This window comes from Staurois parvus, unplaced genomic scaffold (assembly GCF_062004578.1).
Source record: "Staurois parvus isolate SC_StPar_1 unplaced genomic scaffold, SC_StPar_1.0 ptg000548l, whole genome shotgun sequence".
NCBI classification, from domain to species: Eukaryota; Metazoa; Chordata; class Amphibia; order Anura; family Ranidae; genus Staurois; species Staurois parvus.
This window is the reverse complement of record NW_028318344.1, coordinates 2,850,202-2,868,881: the sequence shown is the minus strand read 5'-3', so window position 1 is coordinate 2,868,881 and position 18,680 is coordinate 2,850,202. Positions and strand designations below refer to the sequence as shown.

Below are 18,680 nucleotides of genomic sequence, written 5' to 3'. Positions count from 1 at the left end.
GCTCTTTCCGTGGATCGGTGATCTGCTATGTCCGAGGGACACAGCGCACCGCCGATCGCCACGCTCCGGGAGCCGCACATGCGCGGTGAGAATGGGAGGATGACATACGACATCCTCCCAGAACGAGAGAACCACCTTGCATCCATCATATTACTATATGGCGGGCGGGAGGTGGTTAAAGGCTATGTGAAATCGCGAGTACACTGCGGTGCACCCATGCTGCTGGAAAGCCACACCGGAGATGTGTGAAAGCGCCTGTAGGGCCAGTTCATATTACATGCGTTTCAGTTGCTTTTTTTTCCTGCATCCAAAACGCACAGAAAGAAGGTTAGATGGATGTCAATGTCATTGTTCATATCAGTGCTTGCAGTTCCAGTGCGTTATGGTTGCAGAGAAAAAAAATGTACAACATGCTGCATTTTTTTCTGCACAGACGTGCACCGGAATGCTGTAAAACTCCTGAGCTATACAGGTATTTGACTTTTTGCTATTACACATATCCAATAAAATAAAAAAATCTAATTTAGGCATACATTTAGGCCAAAATGTATTCCGCTACATGTCTTTGCTAGAAAAAAAAAATGCCAATATGTGTAAATTAATTGGTTTACATGAAAGTTAGGGTTTACAAATGGCAGTATATATACACACACTGGAATTTTTTTTTCTAGTAATGGCGGCGATCAGCGACAGAGGAGAGATCTGTGTTTATACACAGGTCTCTCCCCCGTCGGTAATAATCAACAATCACCGGCCAGGACCCAGTGATTGACAACCGAGGGCGCCCTGTAGCAGTATTTCTGCTATAGGGCGGCACTAAAGCAGTTAAAGTATAAGTACAGAATTGAAAATATTTTGGAAGATAAAACAGTAAACATTGCATATGAATTTCAACTGTGCATTTAGAGGTTTTCCTAGAATTCGAGCCACTGGCTGAAGTAAAGCAAGCGAGGACAGAATGAAGTCCTGATCTCATTTGTTTCAGATCAACATCTCTGTGGTGAAACCAACAGGACAGAGTCCCACTGAAGTTTTCAAACAGAAGTTAGCAAAAGGTAGTCTGCTCTTCTCTCAGCACGTTTCCTGTTCAAGGAAACACATTGCTGCTAGAAGTCCCCTATTTGTACACAAACTTCACTAGTACTGAACTGTAGGGAGATTGTGAGTAACCAAAAAAAGGGAAAGAAAAAACAAAACACAGTGACTGATTGCAGAATTGGAAACAATTGTCAAGGCCCTCAATAGTAGGTAAACCTTTGCAGCATATTTATAAAAATCATAAATAACATTCCCAGCATGTTTAGTTTTAAGGTCCGCAAATGATTCACCGGCACAATTTCCAACATTCACCAATATCTCTTCATCATTGGTATGATGTGTGTTTTACTTTTCGTCCTCATGTGCACTGGACGTTTTTACAGCTGCTTTTGGTGTTTTTTTTTTTCTACAATGAACTCCCCAGCATGTTATTCTATGTGTCCATGCACACATAAGCTTTAATCAGCTTTTCTTGGCTGGAAAATAACCCCAGAATTAGGTTTCTAGAGTTTTCTTTAACTGTAAAAACACTAACAGCAAAACGCTGCAAACTGGCGTTTTTGGGCATTTGAGTAATTCATTTAATTTTGTGTAAAAATGCTAAAAACATAAAATGTAGAAAACCACTGAACTTATGTTTTTAATGCGACTTTACACAGCTAATGCTACCAGCGTTGTTGAAACGCCCAGTGTGCATGGAGCCTTCTACATATACACAAACTTGTCTACAGGAATTGGATTCTCACATAACAGAGCATCCTGTTGGTACCAGATATGAACTTGCTATAACCATCATTTTCACTCAAGGGCTCACTATGTAGAAGCACTGTTTTTGCCATACATCTGTACCAGTTCTCCGGTTCAACCATTTAGAATTCATCTACAAGTAGTCACAGTACACGCAAAACATTTCCATCTCGAAAGACAAAAATGAAGAGATGTGCATTTTGGGTTTTAGAAAAGATTCAGCATCCACAGCAATGTCATAATAAAAACCAAGAAGATTATCAAGATTAAACATCTTTATTGAGTACAAAGCACAGATATTTAGTTCTTGTATCCTCTGCTTGCTCTACGTCCTCTAGCGCGCTCAAACTTTCTACCCTTAGAACGAACGTAGGGTCTAAGAGGGGAGAAAAAAAAAATATTATTTAGAAGGTGAAGCTGAAATACCAATATATTTATTTATAATGGTGTGAACCTCCTGCGCTCAAACACTATTAGTGTAAGCAACCTAATTGGGAGCTGCTGCTAACATTGAATCATATACCAATGATCATGTACAACAATTGCATGGAGGAATGTAGCGCTACTCCCATAAACTACTAAATAAAAAATATAAATTAAAATATAATATATAAGTGGGGAAAAAATTCATATAATATGTATTATAGTGAAAATTTAAGTGAAAACATGCCACATAATCAAAAATGATAATAAGTAACAAATACCATGTGACACTCCTCTATGTGGACACAAAAACACTCAACAGTGAAGTTGAAAAATTAATTCCAGCAGTAGGAATATATATAATCTCATTCAAACAATAATTGACTCATGAAACAATTTATAAAATGTGAGCAAACGTGTATATTAATACACACATAAAACTACAAATACTCCATTAAGTGATCAAATATTGAGTATATAAAATGTGTACAATAGTGAAGAAACAAAAGTGAAACTGCACCCAACAAAAAACTCTCTGTGCTCTTAATGTCCCAAAAAAAAAAAAAAAAAACCCAGACATGGATGACCACATTCGGATGAAACACTTGTGCTGATATTTGTGTGAACACGTGGCTGAGTGGTTGACAGACGATAATTCAACCACCGGCTAGATCAGCCTCTCACCTCAAAACTTTGACCCTTGCAGGTCAAAGAGCTCGATTGGATCCCTCTCACAGATCCTCCAAGTCTGCTGTCACTCCCACTGCATCAGCTCCCACCACTCACAAACCTCCCTTTAGGGGTCAGCACACCAATAATGGCTCCTCTCCAGGCAGTATTTGACCCTGCCTGGAGAGGAGCCATTATTGGTGTGCTGACCCCTAAAGGGAGGTTTGTGAGCGGTGGGAGCTGATGCAGTGGGAGTGACAGCAGACTTGGAGGATCTATGAGAGGGATCCAATCGAGCTCTTTGACCTGCAAGGGTCAAAGTTTTGAGGTGAGAGGCTGATCTAGCCGGTGGTCGAATTATCGTCTGTCAACCACTCAGCCACGTGTTCACACAAATATCAGCACAAGTGTTTCATCCGAATGTGGTCATCCATGTGTGTTTTTTGTTGGGTGCAGTTGCACTTTTGTTTCTTCACTATTGTACACATTTTATGTACTCAATATTTGATCACTTAATGGGATATTTGAATATATTTATACACCTGCAAAGCTAAAGGTTTAGGGTTTTTTGCCTTCTCGGTCATTCACAAAACTGGTGTCACTACACTCCCACAATGCATCGCAATCAGGTGGTGTAGCAGTTGAACAGGATTCCATTGTCCAGGCACAGAGCATGATGCATTGTGGGAGTGTAGTAAGTTCTGTGAATGGCAGAGAAGGCAGAAAGAGGAAGGTAGGCAGCAAGACTTTTCTCTGTAGAAATTGCAAGGGCTTGTACATACAGGCTATGGCTTGTATAAGAGCTGTGTATACGGCAATATTTTACAATGCATTTACAAAGCTTTTAGCTAGCTTTCAGCAACTTGCTGAACCCAGTTCTAGTTTGGGCAAGTTCAACAAAAATCATATAGATAGTGTAGTCATGTTAAAGTGGGAGAAAAAAAAAAATGATCTGAGCACAAGGGATGTTACTATCCATGTGATGTGTCCTTTGTGCTGATGTCTCCTGGTTTAGTAGAAAACTTCCTCCTCTGCATCCCTTCTAATTTACAGAGCTGAGGGAGCGGTGACAGGCACTCATCAAGAATGCAGACAATGCTATACTATCACAGATCAATGAGTGGAGGACAGATGGATCTATGAAGGGTCCACCTCCCCTACAGTACAGCTTCTATGAATGTGGGAGGGAGTGGAGGGCAGACATAGTCATGGAGGGCAGACATAGTCATGGAGGGCAGACATAGTTAAGGAGTACCTGTCACAGCTCCCTCAGCTCTATTAACCCCCGCTGCACTGAAAGATTACAGCAGTGAAGGTGGTGGTGGTGGTGATCAGAGAACGATTTCCACTAGACCAGGAGATAGCAGCACAAGGGACACATCACACTGATCGTAAGTAACATCCCTTATGCTGATTGTTTTTTTTTTGTTTTTTTTAACTAGAAAACATAGGCTTTAAATAACCTAGTTGAATTTTGAAAATGAAAGATAGAAGTTGACTGGTTACTATGTACGGCTGCTCCAGATTCTTGCTGCTCTTATCTTAGTACATTCCCCTCTGTGTTTCATCTCTGATGAAGATTTGGTGGTCTAAATACCAGACTTGTGTGTCATTGCTGATCAACAGTTTGGAAGACTTTTCTCTATAAACATCTGGGTAACTGCTTGAATGAAGGCCACACAGATACATATCTGTACCCAAAAGGACAGCTATGGCTACTTAATGCATACGGTAGTTTTTTTTTTTTTTTTTTTAAAAAGCCACAGCTACCCTTTTACGTTGAAATATATATGCAGGAAATTAAAGTAGACTTCCAGCCAACAATTCTCTTTAAAAACAAAACACACACCACAGTTGTAAGAGAAACAGTTGCATAGCAAACAAAGAATTATGGCAAAGTTAATAGGTTTCCTGGCTAGTAAACATGCTTTCCCTTCTCACCCCCTAAAACCTGTTACAAGCGACATTAAACTTTAGCCCCCCCCCCAATTCCTACTATTGGGGTGAAGACTTGCACAATTCAATGCTTGTTTTGTTTGTGCAGTGTTGCCATCCACTAGATTATATCTGTGGACCACTCAATACTAGTGCAGTTCTCCCTATTCAGGGCATGTCCAGTCCCTAACAGGGACCTGCGAAGACACCTTTCTGTGCATACTCCTGGCCAGAGCCGCATGTATCCACAAACAGTCCCAAAGCCTTAAGCCTAGTGCACATGAGGAAATCGGACGAAAACCACTTTAGGAGCAATCATCTGATATTCTATTCGTTAGTACACAGCTTTTGAGAGCCAAACATGACAGTTCAAAATATCCAAAAGGGACAAACATTTTTCTAGTAATATAACAGAATGAACGACTCTCATGTAATTAATATAGTATTTTTATGAAGAAACAAAATGACCAAGACCATGCATTCTCGGAAGCTAAAGAATAGATTACACTTCTGAACTTTTTTTCTGTCTTACGAGAATTTCTGTAACCTATTCGCTTTCGACATGAGACTAGCGTGCCAAAAACGCTTTAGGATGAGCAAGCCATGCCTCTCCTCTGGTCTCCTCAAAACCATGAAATGGACAGCTGCTGTCCATTGTGACTTGCTATATTGAGAATGCTCATTGGTAGCTGGTGATCCTAGCGATATGCAAGTGTTTGGGCACACTTAAAAAAAGATTATGTATTGCTTAAATGCATGCATAAAAAAAAAAGTTTAATTCTACTTTTAGTTCTGGGTCAGAGCTTACAGTGAATTATCCTCCTTGAATTGTGGGAGGCAAGAGAGTACATCATCTTTCCCCAAACCTGGACACACTGGTGGATCTGGGGCAAAGAGCAGGTTTCTACCCATCCACTGGACCTTATACTTTCCTCTGAACAGGCGAAATTATTTTTTTTACTATATATTAGCTTAGTCAACTCACTTGGTGTGACTGTGTGGAGTACCAGGTGCCTTTCCAAAGTGTCTGTACACCTCACGTGCCTTGCGAGGACCTGAAAGAAAGATTACACAGGTTAGTAGAACAGGCCTCTGGATATAAAGAGGTTGGAATTGACATAAAGTTGTGTCTTTGGATACGCTCTGTAAAATATATCTGAATGCAGTTGATTTGCTGGGTCTATAGTATTTACAAGAAAACTTGCTATTAAAAAAAAAAAAAATTCTGAACTAATGTATTTCCACTTATAAGGAAACCTTGCAGGCTGCCAGTGCTAAGTGCTCCTGAAAACAGGGTAAATAAAACAAGTCTGCAAGCAGTGAAGTTAGCGGATATCCAGGCAACTAGCAACTGCACAGCATCTTTCATAAGTTTCCTTTGAAGAGTTTACCCAAACATCTCTCATGGTACAAATTCAGCCACCAAACAGGACAGAAATTTAATTTGGGTGCAGCGTTGCATGACCACGCAATTGTCATTTAACGTAACACAGCACCATAATGCAAAAAGTGGCCTGGTCAGGAAGGGGGGGGTGGTAAATCCTCTGGCAGGCAAATGGTTAAAGAAAAGTCTTGTATTATAAGTATTTTCTCCCTTACTTTCATTTCTGCCTCTCTCAGCCAAAGCCTATGCCATCTTAGGACTCCTTTCTACATAGGGCTTCCACCCCCTCTCTATGAAGATAGCTGTAGCCTCGCGCATGCGCAGTGTGAATTAGCCAAGCCTCGCTTTCATTCTCAGTCGCTATGAAAACATAGCCCTGATTACTCGATTTCAGCTGTACCGGCTTTACATTTCATCCCCTTTTGACATAGCAAATCACATGGGGTGCTTAGGGGATGTACTCTCGCGTAATTGCAATGCAGCACCGCTGAGCCTGGAGGACGTGGGCATGGTATGGACTAATGGCACAGAGCATGCCGTGAATCGTGGCTATAGTGCGCATGTGCTTGTGACCCCATTAGAATGAAGGTCACTCAGTTTGTGTAGAATGGCATAGGACAGATTGTAAAGACAACACCTGGTACATTGGTTATTAACTAGTTCAAGGGATGAAAGTAGAAATGTTGAGTTTACTACCACTTTAATGTCTGGCTGTAATTGGCATGTTAAAGTAAAACTGTTGGCAAAAGAAAAAAAAATGACATACAGAAGAAGTCTCTCAGTTGCAATTCTGATCAAGGGGCTTGTTTACACTAAAGTCTCCCTCTGAAAAGTGATCCACAGTGGATTACTTTTCAGGAGAGTACTGGACAGGTGACTTGGTGGCGATTAGTCCCCTCCTCACCACCTGTTTTAATTCTATAAAGCCTGCAGCACTGCACCACAATTGTATGCATTGAAATTACTTGCCTGTTACTCTACCCACTAAACATAAACATAAGCATTTAAAAAGGCATTATAATCCTATCTGCCTGCACCTTATGTTGTTCACCTGCAAAAGATGTGCATGGATCATGTACTTTTACGGTGTCATTTGTCATCTAAGAACTGACACTTCCTGTGAAGACATGGATGCTCTGTGACCCAGAAGACATTGCCTGTCCCTTTACCAAGCTAAGGACAAGCTAAATGAATGAATATTTGGATAAAGGGGGATCGATCATCAATGAAACTACAAACTGCAACCCCAACATAAGAGCCCATCACTACAAAATGCAAAGCAGCACAAAATATGCTACCTATACAGTAATACCTAGTTAAAATAAATACAATGCCTTTAACACTTGTAGTGCAGGGAGCTCCAAAGCAAGTCAGGAGGTCAACTGCACTTGTCAGTATATTTTGAATAATCTCAAGTGTCTCAATTATGTCAAATTAAATATACTGAACACTGTTCATAACAGGTATTATATGTCCAGTCCCCATCTTATTAATTACACTGCTTTCCGGGACTCGGGAAACAGGTTTACCTTTTCAAAACGAATAAAATTGTCTAGACACACACTTAAACCACAATTACCAGAATACAATTTTTTTTGCTATACTGATCCTTTAAAATAGATTTAACACTACAAAACAAGCCACACGTGGAAGCCCAGAAATCATGCTGCAACTGCACCAAAGAAGCACCTTTTCAAAAAATGATGCATTGGTGTGAACAAGTGCCATAGAATATACTGTGATTTCCACGGTCTTGCAACGCTGTGCAACAACTGCATCAGAAAAACACACTAGTGTGAATGGGGCCTAAACATGACACTACATTCAAAGCTATTGAGTGAAAATGTAGTGCCCCAGTGGAGTGTCATTACCTGAAAGCAAAACAGTGTTCTGGCCTTTAGGGGCAGCGAGAGCCAACTGGTCAAATGTCAAAAGTTGTCCACCAGATGTAAGAATTCTCCTGCGTGCTCCAGAAGACACTTTAAGTGCACACACCTGAGGAAAAAAAAATACACACTTGTTACTTTTTTACAATTAACATCAATGAATCCCCAAAAGCAGAAAACATGAAATGCATTGAAGAGATATTTTTGCTGAATATACAAAAACTGAAGGGAAGACTCAACTCACAATGACATGTATGGGCGGACAATCCCTTCCATTTCATTTTTGCTGCTTACATTAGAAAACCAACATTGGTCAGGAAACATATTGCATTTTGAGCACCAATAACGTACACACTTTGACATGTCAGATACTTTGGATGCTGCATCTGCTTATGTAACAGCTCTGTGCCGATTCAACAAAGCAACTAGAGTTCACTTTACTCAGATCACAGATTCTGATTGCACGCATGGCATCAGAGTAAACCTGTATTTTTTCATAGCGCCATGGAAACGAATATAACAGTGCTGCTCAAACTGCACCCCAGTTCTATTATCAATGACAATATGAAGTGCAAATAAATTTGAAAAATTAATATCAAGTGCAAAAATCATTCCAAAGATGTGTCACGAGTGAAATTTATTTATAAGATATGCAGGTTGTCAATGTATACCGCATCTTCTGAAAGTGCTAGTTGCTTAACTGATAAGCAGCTACTATGACCGAAAGCCCAAGTCACTAACTCAAACCTTATGCAGATCCAATTTCAATCTGCATTTTTACTCTGGGTCAGTAACTTAAAAGCAGATATTCCCAAGCCAGGTGACCAATATTTTCAGAATAGCAGCCCCTTAACTCATTTCAAGTTTCAATTAACCACAAGCCACTTTATGCAAAAAAAAAAAAAAGAAAAAAAAGATACAGTATATACACAGCAACTAATAAGCAAATGTAAGTAATAATTCAGAAGCTGTGCACCTGCCTTGAGTTTGGGGATATCTTGAATCCTGATATCATCTGTGATGCATCCAACCACCACAGCCGTTTTGCCTTCACGTCCAGGTAGCTTCATCTTGCGAATCTATTAAAATAAATAAGTCGGTATTTAACATATGGTCAAGCTGAATTTGGATCCCTAACAAATCCAAACATTTCATGCTTTAGTGGAACTTGTATGAACCACTGTCCCCTTAATTGGCTTTTGAACTGCACTCTAAGAGGTCTTCTGCATTCCCAATTGCAGCAATTATAAAGCTATTTTCTCACTACCTTTAACCGCATGTATTACAATAAAGAAGAATCAGCAATAGTTAATACCAAGACACAGAAAGCAATCCAGAGCCCACCTAGAAAATGGTGCAAGTGTTCGTTACTGTACCTATGAAATGTTTGCATGGACAAATACAATAGAGCAAAGTAAAATAAAAAGCACTGCACCCAAGAGTATTAAAAACATAATTCAAAGTAAATATCATTTATTAAGATTCCTTATGAAAAGGGATTTTTTCTTTAAAGCCCAATTCTTGACATTTTTTTTTCCTTTATTATTTTTGCATGGACTGTAGAAGGGTTAGAACTGCAACTATTTTTTGCTGCCCGCATCCTCTTCACTAATTAATGCTGTCAGAAGGGAAGTGATGGAAGTCATCAGGAATAAAAACATTTGTTTTGGGAACAGCTATAAGTCTATATCAACACTAAACCTACAGCTCATTAAATCATTAAGACCTGAAAAGCTCCCCTCGGAAACCCTCATCAGTCACCAAACTGGCAGACTGTAAATCTCATGAAAATTTTGCACAAAATTACAAACTCTTTAGCTGGTAAAGTAGCTCATGTATACATTTCAACTATAGAATTAGTTGTTTGTCAGCTTGCAAGTGATACTAAAGCAGGGGTCCTCAAACTTTTTAAACAGGGGGCCAGTTCACTGTCCCTCAGACCGTTGGAGGGCCGGCCTATAGTTTAAAAACAAAAAAAAAACAAAAGAAAAAAAACAAAACTATGGTCATCTCCTGTACTGTGTTTGCATTTGTTCAAAGACTGCGGACATACAACGGTGGTGGTAATACTGGGCCGGCCGCTCTATAAGACGCACAGACATTTCCCCCCAAGTGTATCTTGTGGGGGGAGGAACAGCGCCCCATCGTTGGTGTCAGTGGGGGGAGGAATAGCGCCCCATCGTTGGTGTCAGTGGGGGGAGGAATAGCGCCCCATCGTTATCAGTGACACCAATGGTGGGGCACTATTTCTCCCACTGACAGCAATGACACTTAACTAGCCGACCCCTGTTCCAGCATGGTGCTGCTGCAGCCAGCATACCTGGTTGCAGCAGTACCACCTGCACGGCACACTTACCGGGCGGTCAGCTGTCCTCCTTCCTTCACTTCGGCCTTTCCCTCCCTTGATTTTCGCGGGGCCGCTCGGCTCCGCCTCCTCGCCAGTGATTGGCCGCCTGTGTGCCTTTCCTGAGCTACAGTACTGGCGCCCAATCACCGGTGAGGAGGCAGAGCTGAGCGGCAGCGTGGACATCGAGTGAGGGCGCGGCCAGAGTGAAGGAGCAGCGCATCCTGGACTGGATCGTCGTGGGACTGGGACCGGAGCCAGGTAAGAGACAGCAGCCCCCTGCCCGCCCCTGTACTTAGTGTCCCCTGCCGGCGGGCCGGATGAATGTGCTCGGCGGGCCGCATGTGGCCCGCGGGCCGTAGTTTGAGGACCCCTGTACTAAAGGTTCAGATCTTTTTTTTTAAATATGCTTTTGCACAGAGCAGTCCCAATCCTCCTTTTCTGGGGTCTGTAAACAAGCGTTCCTGGCTCCTCCCCTCTGCTGAGTGCCCCTAGAGAAAGCTGCTTGCTCTGGAGGCACTTGTGTGCACTCTCCCGAGCTACCTCTGTGCGTCTATAAGACACACAGAGTACGGCTTGACCTGCCCCCCGTTCCTTCCTCATTGGCTGTGATTGACAGCAGCGGGAGCCTTTGTCTGAGTCAATAAGGAGGAGGGAGAAACCCAGGAGAAGTGCTGCTCTCGTCCACAGTGCTGGATCGAGATCGGCTTAGGTAAGGATTAGGGAAGGGTGGGGTGCATGCTGAATGCATGATGGTAAAAAAATCTTCAGCCTTTAGAATCACTTTAAGCAGAACTTAATTATTATTATTTTTTTTTTTTTTTTTAAATGTTGGATAAAATGCTGAGAATTTCTTGACAGATAGCATGCCTTATCCACAAAATGTTGATTGGTTTCCCACATTTATGTAAATCTAAAGGAAACAGGATGACCTTCCTCTCATACATCTCTCTACTCCATATCCAAAATTAAACTGGTGACTTCAAATATGATATAGCCAGAGGGGGGCATCCCTAGTTTCACCTACCACCTATTTCTTCAATACTTCAAGGTCCAAACAGTGGTGAGGCTTGGGATCTAAGTGAGGCAAAGGCACCAAATGGCTGCTCAGGCAGAAGCCTTTGCTGCACACACTCCTAGACTTGGCTCAGACCCAGAAGTATTGGTTAAAAGGCTGGTAGGACCCCAGAGACAAATACATAAGTGTTTGTAAGCTTTGTGTAGAAGGAGCAAAAAAGCTGCAGTGAAAGTGTAGGTGGGTTTAGGCCTGTTCTTGCTGTTGACCTTAAAAAAAAAAACACAACTAAAATAAAATTCCAAATGCTCAAAGTGAAAATATAAATAAATCATTTTCCCTCACAACCATCCATCATAAGGCATTTTCAATTCTTACCAAACGGGACAGAGACAGTGGTGGCCTGTTGGTGCGGCTCATGAACAGACGTCTCAAAACCACTTTGTTGAAGCTGGCATTTGTACGACGGGCCAAGAAACGGTATAACTGGGAATAGCAAAAAAAAAAAAAGGTTCAGCTTTGTCTATACCAAAATTACTGCTGGCCAGCAAAAAAACAAAAGTACAAACGTTACTGACCTTAACCAGAAGTCGCAGATAGATATCCTGACTTTTGGGCTCTTTTCGCCGCACCTTGCGGTCTTTGTTGTGACGGATATCTACTCCCTGCAAGAGACACAAAATTAAGCAACAGTTCCTGACATATTCTTACAGACTACAAGTCCTTTGGGTGTTCTCATTTAGACAATTTGAAAATCTAAATGACAGACTAGAAACCAGCAAGTAGCTGACTGGCCAAAAGCAGAAACTACAGTAAGGCACCGTATTGGGTGTTTATACAGTATCTCACAGAAGTGAGTACACCCCTCACATTTTTGTAAATATTTCATTCTATCTTTTCATGTGACAACACTGAAGAATTGACACTTTGCTACAATGTAAAGTAATGAGTGTACAGCTTGTATAACAGTGTAAATTTGCTGTCCCCTCAAAATAATAACAGCCAAAAATGTCTAAACCTCTGACAACAAAAGTGAGTACACCCCTAAGTGAAAATGTCCAAATTGGGCCCAATTAGCCATTTTTCCTCCCCGGTGTCATGTGACTTATAAGTGTTACAAGGTCTCAGGTGTGAATGGGGAGCAGGTATGTTAAACTTGGTGTTATCGCTCTCACTCTCTCATACTGGTCACTGGAAGCTCAACATAGCACCTCATGGCATAAATTTTATTTATGATCAGAAGCGGAAGTTGTCCTCCCTCCCCGTAGTCTTCTGGGACACGTGACAGGTCCCAGAAGACTACAGGGCCATTCACAAAGTGAAGCGCTTCTCATGCATGCGCAGTGGGCACCCGGCTGTAAAGCCGCAAGCTGTCACAGCCGGGTGCCCAGACTGAAGATGCCGGCGCCAGGGAGAGAAGACTGCAGTGAAACCAGCGGTGGTGAGGACACCGTTGGTCCGAGGGACAGGTAAGTGTCTGTATTTTAAAAGTCAGCAGCTACAGTTTTTGAAGCTGACTTTTTTTTTTTTTTTAAGGTGGAACGCCGCTTTAAGTAGCAACAATTAAAGCATAAGTTCACCTTTTAGTAAAAAAATATACACTTTTTTTTGCAGGTAAAAAAGGTGCATTATTTTTGTCTGCAGAAGCCTGTAAACCACTGCACTAGTGATCAGCAGATTTCTGGTGCCATGCAGGTCTCCTACAGATCTGTCAGTATGTCAGCTTGCCCATATGGGATGTACGGGCAAGCAGATATACTGACAGGAAGAATGTATGAACTACCGCGTCGCTCCACAGCGCCGGGACTTGTAGTCTCATTCACAGAGGACTATGAATGAGTGTCTGAGCCCCGCATGGCTGCGATTTTTAAAAATTTGACAGCATGCGTGAAGGAAGAAGATCCCCCCCTTCATGTCACAGCGGGGCAGTGGGCCGATTTGATTGTAATTATGAGTGTAACATGTTACCAAAGGTGAACTTATCCTTTAAAGATGAGGCAACAAATATAAATAAGCAGACGCAGGACCACCATGACATTTCACTAAGGTTTGGATTTTTGCAAAGAATGACACATTATTGTGTGTTTTCAAAGTGCCCCAATCACACAAACGAGATCCTGTACAAAACACATCTGCCACATACTAGAACACACGATATTTGTGCAGTGGGGAGCAATGAAAAATGAACTGTAACCCACATAAGCAACATGTTACCGTGCATAGCCATAATGCGCTTTATTACAGCACAAGGAACAATGCAAAAAAACAAACAAAAGTATAGCTGCAAGACGCACCTAAACACCAACTCCAAACTAGCTAGAGATTCCCAAGAAGTCAAATCTTTACATGACTAGGGGCCCACTCACACCATCCTGACAAGCTGAAATGCAGTCTCACCAACAGATACACGTCAAAGCAGGAAGTGAGAGGAAATCGCTTCAAAGTGGGGGAATTCTAGGGTGTCCCCAGAAATAGTGTCCCCATGAGAAGATTTCCCCTTTATTCCTGTTCTTGTGTCAACCCAAAATTTGGTATTTTTTTTACCTTCACTTTCATGGAGAACAGTAAACAGGACAGAGAGGATGAGTCTTCCTAATGAGGCACAGACAGCAATAAAAACTGACAGATGTTCTAATCCCTCTCCAATCTATCCAGTACTACTAAAAAAGTTTCACCTTTAGTGACACTTTAGGCATGCGTATGTACTTTAGTGACACTTTAGGCATGCGTATGTACTTTAGTGACACTTTAGGCATGCGTATGTACTTGCCTACATTACATATTTTAAACTAGATAAAAATTTTACATTGAATAAGAAAATGGCTCATTTTGCTGCAATTAAACGCAGAGTAACACACTACAATGTGTCACATTAAAGTAGAATTTTATATAGCAAAAAAACAAAAAAACAACATACGGTTTTTATGACACAAAAGACCCTATTGACCTCTCCCATAAAATATGTCTTCCTGCCCGAGTAGGCACAACACTAAGGACCCTGCGCACACTATGTATGCTGCCTGAGCATTCTCAGAGCGCAAAAGACCTGTCCAGGACCACACACTATGCAAGTGTTATATGTGTTGGGACTAAATATCCCATAATTCCTTGCCCACCTGTCCTGCACATGTAGACACCAAGCACAATAAGGACCTTGGTCATGCTGCACATGGCACCTGAGTGGGTCAGGTGCCTTGCCAATGACTGACCACATGTGCCCTATACATGGCACCCAAGTCTGTACAGAATAAGAAAAACCTGGCCTGGAGATGATTTGAGACTACATCCCATGATTCCTTGCCCACCTTTCACACTGCACATGTACCCCCCCCCCCTCCCCCACAAGCATAATAGAGACCCCGGACACACTGTGCCTCCAATGCATAACCTCCAAGCATACACAGAACAAGAACTGGGAGGGCTCATATCAGGGTGGCACCAGGGAGAACTACAAGGCAATGTTCCAAATAAAAAACAAAACCGAGTAGGCAGCCTCTTTAAAGCAGAGAAGACATACAATAAAATTACTCTACTTGCTTAATTTATCTGAAGAAGGTACAGGGCGCTGCACATGCACAGTTCAGTTATATTCTAGCACAGATCCTGTGCGTCAGAATGAACTTCTGCGCAAGTGCAGGATTGACACCGGCCAATCAAAACAGCTGAAGACTGGCACCTGGAAGATGCCAATGGAGGACCTTGCAGGCATTGTGCTGCTAAAACTGATGTAAGCCTTGTGCACCTTAATTCTGCTTTAACCACTTGCCCTCCTGAGGATTTACCCCCCCCCTGTTCCTGACATTTTTTGCATTACGGCACTGCGTTACTTTAGCGGACAATTGCGCGGTCATACAACACTGCAATCAAATGAAAATGATCACCGCGAGGAGAGCCGGTGATCGTTATTTATTAGAGGGGACATCCACACTGATCATCAAGGCACGGATGATCAGTGTAGCCCCATCAGTGCCACCTGTCAGTGCACATCAATGCCACATATCAGTGCACATCAATGCCACATATCAGTGCACATCAATGCCACATATCAGTGCACATCAATGCCACATATCAGTGCACATCAATGCCACATATCAGTGCACATCAATGCCACATATCAGTATCTACCAGTGCACATCAACGCCACATAGTGCCCGTCATTGCCATATATGAGTGCTGTCTTTCAGTGCCCATCGGTGATTCCTGTCAATGCCACCTATCAGTGCCCATCACTGCAGCCTCATTAACGCACATCAGTGAAGGAGAAAAATTACTTATTTACAATATTTTATAACAGAAACTAAGAAAAAACTTTTTTCTTCTCAGCATTTTCAGTCTCTAGTTTGTTTAGCAAAAAAATAAACACAGTGGTGATTAAATACCACCAAAGGAAAGCTCTAACTCAAAAAAACCTATAAAAATTGTGTTTGGGTAGTGTTGCAGGGGCCTGAGCAGGAAGGGGGTAAATGTGCCCGGTAGGCAAGTGGTTAAAGTAGAACTATAGGCAAAACTTTTTTTTTCCATTTTGGATAGTTTTTTGGGGGGCTTTTTGCTCTCTTTGTCCCATTGTGGAGATTTCCCTTTGCTTCCTGTCCCATAGACAAACAGGAAGTGAGAGGAAATCCCTACAAATTAAGGGAATTCCTTGGGGACCCCCGGTCATTAGAACTAGTGTCCCCCATTGGAAGATGTCCACTCTGACATTTCCGGGGGGACAACCCAAAATGTGGGGTTTCTTTTACTTTCACTGTCAGTGATAATGGTAAACAGGACAAATAAAAAAGAGATAATGGTGGCACAGACAGCAAAAAAAAAAAAAAAACACAAAAACTGACAGTTATTCTAATCCCTCTCCACTCTATCCCAAACTTAAAAAAAAAAAAAAAAAGGAGGAAGCTTTGCCTCTAGTTATACTTTAAAGTGGTAGTAAACCTAATATAAAAACGTCCCCTACAAGGCAATGTCATAATCTAGTAGTAGGCATTGCATACCAGCACATTATGTGAAGCTTACCTTAATGTGATAGTAAACCCACTTTGTATCTTTTTACTCACAGCTAAGCTTATAATAAAGCTTTCCTGTAGGTAAAATGAATATCTCCTAAAGCTAGGTTCACATGTGCGGGTGATGCCGCTGTGGATCCACACAAAAATCCGTGCAGCCACACCACCCACACAGAATACAGACCTGCGGGTAGGTGCCATTACTTCTAATGGCATGCCGCCCCACAATGGAAATCGCAACCGTACTGGGAACCGAGGTTCCTGTGTGGGCTGCGTTTTCAGAAGTGCAGGGACTTCTTCCCTGTGTGTCCTGGGGCACGGGAGTCCATTCAAATGAATGGGCTCGCCTGCCCGCGCAAAACGCAGGCCACAGGAACGCGGACACGTTAACCTTGATAAATGTGCACCGTTTAGGAGATAGTCCAAGTTTTTTAGCAGCCGACACATGCACTCGGAAGAAACAGCATACCCGGGCCATTCCTTCAGACTACTGTGCCGTGTCCTGAGCCTCCTGTGTGCATGCTATGGACAGAGCACACAAACCCGGAAGGAAGAGCGGGTGAGGAAGGAAGCCTCTACAGAGTTGACTGCGCTCCGCTGGAGGGCTTCATTTGAAGGCAAGTTTTACACAATGGGCTAGTATGCGATGCATAACACATCTGTACCTTGCAGGGAATATTTTTTTTTTTTTTAAATATATGCATTTTACTACCGCTTTAAAACAAAGCCCTCCAGCAGCGTGCGATCACTGCTGCAGAGGATTCCATCTTCACCCGGTATTTCTGGGTTCTCAGGCTCCGGTGGCTAACATGGTACATGCACACGGGAGTCACTTTCTACGACACACAGCTCTAAAGGAACTACACGGACATACCATTCCCCCAGAGCACAGGTGCCGGAGCTGCTACACAAGTAAATATCTCCTTAACAGCGCACATTTAGAAAACATTAACAGTACCTCCAGGTAAGTTATTATAGGATGACCTGTAGGTACACAAACAGACTTTCCTGCCACCTCAAGGGCTACTTCTCACTGGAATGTATGCCTTTCCCTGCGCGCCGGTATGGACAATCCATTCATTTCAATGGGCTCCCAAGTGTACTGGTGTTTACTGACCCTACAGCTACATACAGAAGTGCGTGTAAATCACATGCATTCCTAGAGCAGTGAACGGTGGTGCCGCACAGAAACGTCTGATGTCCCCGTCCCCCCCACACCCGCAACACTGAGGGACGCAGTGCGGTTTCACACACATGGAAATTTCTGCGCAGTCAAGTTTTATGAGAGGTGCAGGAAACTCCGGCCAATGAGTAGGCTGCCTTGTCCGCACAAATGTGGTGCAGAGCGTCGCATAGATGTGAGCTGGGCCTAGAGTCCGGGATAACGCCTGTAGTCAGAATTCCCACGCACTATGCGTCTACAGTCCATTCATTTCAATGTCCTTCCACATGTGCAGGGGGGAGCAAAACGTACGGCCTGGGAGGCTGAACATTGATCCACACTGAACAGATTTACTGGACACACACATATATATATATATAAAAAACACACATATACATATTATATATACACACATCTCTCTCTATACACATACATATACATATACACATTATATATACACACACATATACACACACACGAGCGTTTTGTAGATGCGTGAGGGTGCCAACTACAATGATGGAGCCCAGTGGGGTCTGCAGATGGTGGGGTGCTCCCTGCTGGTGTGATCGGGTCCTAAGAGAACACCGGAGGGGACAGCGAGCTCCGTGTGATGGGCTGGACGGTGCGGAGCCCCAGGAGGGTCCTACACATGGAGGACAGAGCCCGCCCTATACACCCCAGTATACACAGCTATCCCCTCACATCTCCCCCTATGTCCGGCCTCTCCGCTCCCATTCCCCGTCCATACCGCCCCGACCCGGAGCCCCACACTCCGCCCACACCAGCGGAGCTCCCAGCACCGAGGCCGGACAGCCGGGGGAGCGAGATGGCGGTAGATTCACTTCCACTAAGGTCTCTCACCATGATGGCGGCTGTGGCAGCAGCGGCTTCTCGGGGAGGAAAGGAAGGAGGAGGAGGGGCCGCACAGGCTTATGGGAAACCCAAATCACAGGAAGCTGTCAGCCAGAGACCGGGCCGCTCTGTCCTCTCCGCTTTATGACCTGTGGAGGACTAAACTGTGCTCAACTCTCAAGACTATTTTGTTGTGTTCTCTATTAAGCACAATTTTCTTGTACA

At 42.9% G+C, this 18,680-nt stretch overlaps 1 protein-coding gene across 1 annotated transcript; it reads right to left on the bottom strand.

Annotated features, from left to right (window-relative positions):
* Positions 1-2,042: 2,042 nt before the first annotated feature.
* On the bottom strand, positions 2,043-18,601 carry RPL18 (ribosomal protein L18). Its single transcript, XM_089690959.1, has 7 exons — positions 18,465-18,601; positions 12,020-12,106; positions 11,820-11,927; positions 9,063-9,161; positions 8,068-8,191; positions 5,798-5,867; positions 2,043-2,161 (listed from the first exon to the last, which is right to left on the bottom strand). The coding sequence occupies exons 1-7, from the start codon at positions 18,465-18,467 to the stop codon at positions 2,086-2,088; spliced, it is 567 nt and encodes a 188-aa protein (XP_089547085.1). The 5' UTR covers positions 18,468-18,601; the 3' UTR covers positions 2,043-2,085.
* Positions 18,602-18,680: the final 79 nt, after the last annotated feature.

Coding starts and splice junctions, on each gene's coding strand:
- RPL18 (XM_089690959.1), bottom strand. Junction 9,162..11,819: donor CACTGTCTCTGTCCCGTTTG/GTAAGAATTGAA, acceptor TTATTTTAATAG/ATTCGCAAGATGAAGCTACC. Junction 2,162..5,797: donor ACTCCACACAGTCACACCAA/GTGAGTTGACTA, acceptor CTCCCCTCTTAG/ACCCTACGTTCGTTCTAAGG.